Genomic DNA, 6035 nt, shown 5'->3' with positions numbered 1-6035 from the left:
TAGCCTCTTACACTCCAAGGACAGAACTCCCAGCCGATCCAACCTCTCCTCCTAACTCAAGCCCGCAAGCCCAGGTAACATCCCGGTGAATCTTTCCAACTTAATTCTGGAGCATTACGAAAATAACAATTAGTCTCAAGAACAATGATCACAGAGTAACAATGAAGGAGATTGGTTTAGAATGCCCTTCAAATGAGGCCACATGGGTGGATCTTATCAACACGCAAATGGAACAATCAATAGTCGGGATTACACCACGGGTCTCCTGAGAACTACAACAGAGGAGCAGGCATATGGGCAAATTTCAGAGTAGTGCAGAGTAGGCTATAATACACAGGGAATTCAACTTCTCCCGGTTGCCAAACAGTTTTGTTCCCTTCCCATTCTGACCTTTCTGTCCTGGGCTTCCTCCACTGTCACATTGAAGCCACAGGCTAATTGGAGGATCAGCACCTCATATTGCGCTTGGCCAGCTTTCAACCCAGCGGTATGCCTACTGATTTCTCTAACCTCGCGTAACCCTTGCACTCCCTCTCTTTCCGTCCCTCCCCCGCCCTAGTCTTGCTGCTAGTTTCACTGTGTGTAGGAAGGAACTGCAGACGCTGGTTCAAACTGTGGACACCAAATGCTGGAATAACAGCGGGACAGGAAGCACCTCTGGAGAGAAGGAATGGCTGACATTTCAGGTCAGGACCCCTCTTCAGACGACCCTTCTGAAGAAGGGTCTCGACCCGAAACGTCACCTATTCCTTCTCTCCAGAGGTGCTGCCTGTCCCGCTGATTTACTCCAGCATTTTGTGTCCAGCTGCTAGTTTCACTGTTCATAGCCCTTCGTTATCACCTCCTCTTCAGCCAACATTGTGGACTCCTTGGCCATTGCTGCAGGCTCTGATTTGTCCTGTACCTTTTCACACCCGTACCTATTCCCTCAACTCTAACTCTCAGTCTGAAGAAGGGTCTCGATCCGAATCATCACCTATTCCTTTTCTCCAGAGATGCTGCCTAACCAGCTGTTACTCGAGCAATTTATGTCTATCTTCAACTTAAGTTTTAATTTAGTTCGGAAATACAGCATGAAGACAGGCCCACCGAGTCCGTGCTGACTGACAGTCACCCCATACACTAATTCTATCCTTCACTCAACGGGACAAGAAACCTTAGACATAGAAGCCCATTAACCCACAAACCCACATGTCTTTGGAATTTGGGAAGAAAACGGAGCACCAGGAGAAAACCCACATGGTCACAGGGAGAATTTATAAACTCCATACAGACAGCACCCATTGTCAGGATCGAACTCGGGTCCCTGGCACTGTGAGGAAGCAACTCTACCGCTGCGCCACTGTGCCGCCTTCAACATTAACTGGGATTGTCAGTGTGAAGGGATTAGGTGGGGTAGAATTTTTCATGTGGTTTTTGTGCCAGTGTGGAGCTCGTACTCATGGAGATGAGCCAGTGAGGGACCTACCCCATGGCAAGTAGACTATGTGTTGGTGGGGGAGAACTTTGGCAACAGTGACCATAACTCAGTAAGTAGTTATAGTCGTAGAGTGTGGAAACAGGCCCTTCGGCCCAACCTGACCAACATGCCCCATCTACACTAGTCCTGTCTGCCTGCATTTGACCCACATCCCTCTAAACATGTCCTATCCATGTACCTGTCTAAATGGTTCTTAAATGTTGCAATAGCTCATCCGGCAGCTTGTTCCATTTCCAGATAAGCAAAGGAATAAGGATGGTGTCTGATTGGGGGGTGGGGTGTGGAGTCCAATATCAGGGTGGCAGGGCCAAGGTGGGACGTGGGGTTGAGTTGGGTGAGTGGGCAACCCTGACTGTTGCCCCAGATCTTCCTCCGACGGGGTGAATCTGAAGTTGCGTTGAATCAGGTGTGCCTGGGTCTTTTACACTCTCTCTCTCTCCCCCTCTCTCTCTAGTACCTAGGATTTCTGATTCTCTTATTTCTGATTGAAATGGGAGTTGCCATCTGGGCGTTTGTGCAGAAGGATCAGGTAGGTTTGTTGCACTGCGGCGCATTGTTTGGGCTCTCGTTGGGGTTGCATGGCTGGTGTGCGCGTGTTTCTCCGAGCTCTGCCCGCGCTTTCACCTCTCGCATCCTGGGCAATGACCTGTTGCCGTGCGCCTTCACCAGGTGAGGTGAGAGGTGATCTCCACACCACGTGCCGGCTCTGACCTGTCTCCCTCTTCCCCATCCAGGTCATCGAGCAACTGCAGACCACCTACATCAAGACCGCAGCCAGCAACAACAAAGACGTTGACTTTGACTGCATGATCAACGCCATACACAAAACCGTAGGTTGAGTCGTTTAGTTTGGTTTAGAGTGGAAACAGGCCCTTCAGCAAACTAAGTCCGTGCCAACCAGCGATCACCCCGTACACTAGTTCTATCCTACACACTAGGGACAATTTACAATCTACCAACCTGCACCTGGCATGTGGGACGTGGCAGGAAACCGGAGCACACGGAGGAAACCCAAGCGGTGATAGAGAGAACATACAAACTCCGCGCAGACAGCACCCAGAGCCAGGATCGAACCCGTGTCTCTGGCACCGTGAGACTGCAACTCCACCGCTGCCCCTATGTCAGCGGATGTGCCTTTTCCATTGTCTCCTCTGCCAGCACGTGATCCATATCCCTGCATATCTATGTAACTATCTAAACGCCTCTTACATGCCTCTATCGTATCCCTCCCGAATGGCTGCTATCAACGCACCCACCACAACTCTGTGTAAAAAAGCCTGCTGCAGCACATCCCCTCTGATCTTCGAGCTGTGCCCTCTAGTCTTTGACCTTTCCACCTTGGGAGAAAGGGTTTACCAAACCCATATTGCCCCAGGGGCGAACACTCCAGGATGTCCCCTCTGATACTCGCAGTGGAGACCATGCTGCGGCAGAGAGTCTATCCGCTCCCTCCACCAAAGTTTTACTTCCAGACCCAAGTACACTGCTGATTATTCTCAATCAGACCCCGCAGCAAGGGAGCATCTCTGAACTGTCCAGGCGCCACTTGAGAGGCAGCTTTCTGATTCATTTTGCCAATGGCAGCTGATGCTGTAAGTTTCTTCACACCCGCCGAGAACTAACAGGGACCGGTGTGAAGTGGGGGGGGGGGGGGGAGAACTAACAGGGACCTGATGGGGGGGGGGGGGGGGGGCTGAACTAAAGAGGTGGAGGGAACGAAGATGGCACCAACATTACATAAAGGGCACTTTTTATAACCCTGTCATAGCCTTTGTGGTGACCATTTGGTGTACTTTGAATGCAAAAGCAAAGAATTTCATTCCACCTAGGTATATGGCAATAAAGTTTCACCATTATCATCAGATGTTAGTTCCTCCATCTCTAGACTAACAGATACCCTTTACCTTTGTAGCTGGACTGCTGTGGTTACCTCGATGAATCAGGACAGCAGGCAGGATGCAACCCCCCAGGTCAACATAAAGTAAGAATCCCCCTGTTGTTGGTCTGTGTGGGTGGGCGCGAGTTTTTCGCTGGATGGAGGCTGCTCAACCACTCCTGCTAACAACCATGTTTGATTGAACAAATCACAAAGTGTTGGAGGAACTCAGTGGGTCGGGCAGCATCTATGGAGGGAATGGACAGACGATGTTTCGAGTCAGTGCACCTCTTCAGACTGCAGTTAAACAAAGAACTGTGGACACTGGCTTATTCCAAAGATAGACACACAGTGCTGGAGTCACTCAGCGGGTCAGGCAGCATCTCTGGTGAAAAAAGGATGGGTTACATTTCGGGTCGGGACCCTGCTTCAGACTGATGGAGTAGGGAGGGGGGAGAAAGCTGATAAAGGAAGTTGGGTGTGGGCACTTGGATACAGGTGAGGGGGGGGGTGGGGGGGGGGGGTGGTGATGGTAATAGGCAGATGAATGGAGTAGATGTCAAAGGCGAGAGGTGAACAGGAGGCAATAGGGACCCCTTGGCAGGCTTTGTCCCACCCCACTCCAGCTTTGTTCTCACCTACTCCACCAGTCTGAATAAGGATCCCTAATTGAACGCTGTCTGTCCATTCCCTCCGCAGATGATGCCTAGCCTGTTGAGTTCCTCAGTACTTAGTGATTTGCTCAATCGAACATGATTGTTAGCAGGTGTGGTTGAGCAGCCTGCATCCATTTGTGTTAAGGAGGCTCAGGATTCCAACATCTGCAGTTTCTTGTGTCTGCATCATGTTAGGTCATAAGTGGTAGGAGCAGAATAAGGCCATTCGCCCATCAAGTCTACTCCGCCATTCAATCATGCTGATCTATCTCTCCCTCCTAACCCCGTTCTCCTGCCTTCTCCCCATAACCCCTGACACCCGTACTAATCAAGAATGTATTTATCTCTGCCTTAAAAATATCCATTGACTTGTTTAATTAGTGGGAAGTGTTCCTTCTCCGATAGTTGTGCAGAGTAAGGTGATCTGGTTTCCCCCTTGCTCTCTGACCCTGTGTCTGTGGTGTTCTGATGCAGGACTGTGGAAAGGCCATTGAGGAAATCATCAATTCCAAACTCCACATCTTTGCAGCCACCGCCTTTGGCATTGCCTTGGTTACAGTAAGGACATCGTTCACTGCTTTGTTTCAAGCCTTTTCCCCCCTCAAGAGCCCTGCACCTACCTTTGCTGATGTCTGCTTGTTATCTTGCAGGTCCTGGGGATAATTCTCACAATCCTCTTTCAGAGATCCCTCAAGTCATCCCGTGTGATTTAACCAGCGGAGAGCCAGAGTCGAGGAACAAGCGGCCTGCCAAGCTGAAGACAAGTGTAAAAACGGGCACCAAGTGCTGGAGTAACTCAGTGAGTGGATCAGGGAGCATCTCCGGAGAACAAGGACGGGTGATGATTCAGGTTGAGACCCGTCTTCAGTCCATTCCAGAAATGTCACCTATCCATGTTCTCCAGAGATGCTGCCTGACCCGCCGAGTTACTCCAGCCCTTTGTGTCCCTTTGTATATTAGCCAGCATCTGCAGTTCTTTGTTTCTATATGGAAGATAAATGTGCATGCTTTCCAGAATGCAAACGCTTTTAATATGATTTATTTTCCTCTTTAGTTACGTGCTTAGTTTTTGGTGATGGATGAGAGTTTTGGTGTGCTCTGTAATAGTTGGGGAGGTGCTTGTTGTGATTATGTTGCAACCTTCCCTCCACTCAGACCGTGTTAACCAACCTGATGGCCCAGTTGCTCCCCCTCCACTTCAACTCCCCCTCCCATTCCCAATCTGACCTTTCTGTCCTGAGCCTCCTCCATTGCCAGAGTGAGGCCCAGCGTAAATTGGAGGAACAGCACCTCATATTTCACTTGGGTAGTTTGCACCCCAGCGGTATGATCATTAACTTCTCTAATTTTAGATAGCCCTTGCTTTCCCCCTCCTTCCCCTCCCCCTTCCCAGTTCTCCCACAAGTCCTACTGTCTCCACCTCCTTCCTTTCTCGTTCCCGCCCCCCCCACCACCCCCACCCGATATCAGTCCGAAGAAGGGTCTGAACCGAAACGTCGCCTATTCTTTCTCTCCATAGATGCTGCCTCACCCGCTGAGTTTCTCCAGCCTTTTTTTGTCTACCTTGGAAAATCTATGCAGTGTCTCTCACCTGGTGCTAAATTTCACCCACACCTCCTCCCACCCCCACCAAGATCCCACCTGGAAATGCCATGACATCTGGGGAAGGGCTTGACCTCGAGCTATCCATCACTGAAACACCACACTCATGCTGCCCATTGTACTTGCCTACACTAATCCCATTTACCCACATTAGAGCCAGGGGCTTCACAGCTTTGCTGAATCAAATGCTTCATAAGTTCATAAGTGATAGGAGTAGAATTAGGTCGTTCGGCCCATCAAGTCTACTCCGCCATCCAATCATCTCTCCCTCCTAACCCCTGACTTCTCCTGCCTTCTCTCCATAACCCCTGACACCCGTACTAATCAAGAATCTATCTATCTCTGCCTTCAAAATATCCATTGACCGGTGCTGCCGAGAAGTCCATGTAAATGCCATAATTAATAAACAATATACTTGTGC

The 6035-nt window shown here is 49.9% G+C and overlaps 1 protein-coding gene across 1 annotated transcript in view; it reads left to right on the top strand.

Moving 5' to 3' along the window:
* Nucleotides 1–6035, top strand: part of LOC129706300 (CD9 antigen-like) — a 14167-nt gene extending 8132 nt beyond the window's left edge. Inside the window, exons 4-8 of the mRNA XM_055650502.1 lie at nucleotides 1935–2009; nucleotides 2215–2310; nucleotides 3393–3461; nucleotides 4487–4570; nucleotides 4663–6035. Of these exons, the coding sequence (XP_055506477.1) occupies nucleotides 1935–2009; nucleotides 2215–2310; nucleotides 3393–3461; nucleotides 4487–4570; nucleotides 4663–4725 (387 nt within the window). The 3' untranslated portion in view covers nucleotides 4726–6035. The remainder of the gene's footprint in view (nucleotides 1–1934; nucleotides 2010–2214; nucleotides 2311–3392; nucleotides 3462–4486; nucleotides 4571–4662) is intronic.

The sequence above is a fragment of the Leucoraja erinacea genome, chromosome 19, assembly GCF_028641065.1.
Source record: "Leucoraja erinacea ecotype New England chromosome 19, Leri_hhj_1, whole genome shotgun sequence".
Taxonomy (NCBI): domain Eukaryota; kingdom Metazoa; phylum Chordata; class Chondrichthyes; order Rajiformes; family Rajidae; genus Leucoraja; species Leucoraja erinaceus.
The sequence above is the reverse complement of the archived record's forward strand: the minus strand, read 5'-3'. Positions and strand labels throughout refer to the sequence as shown.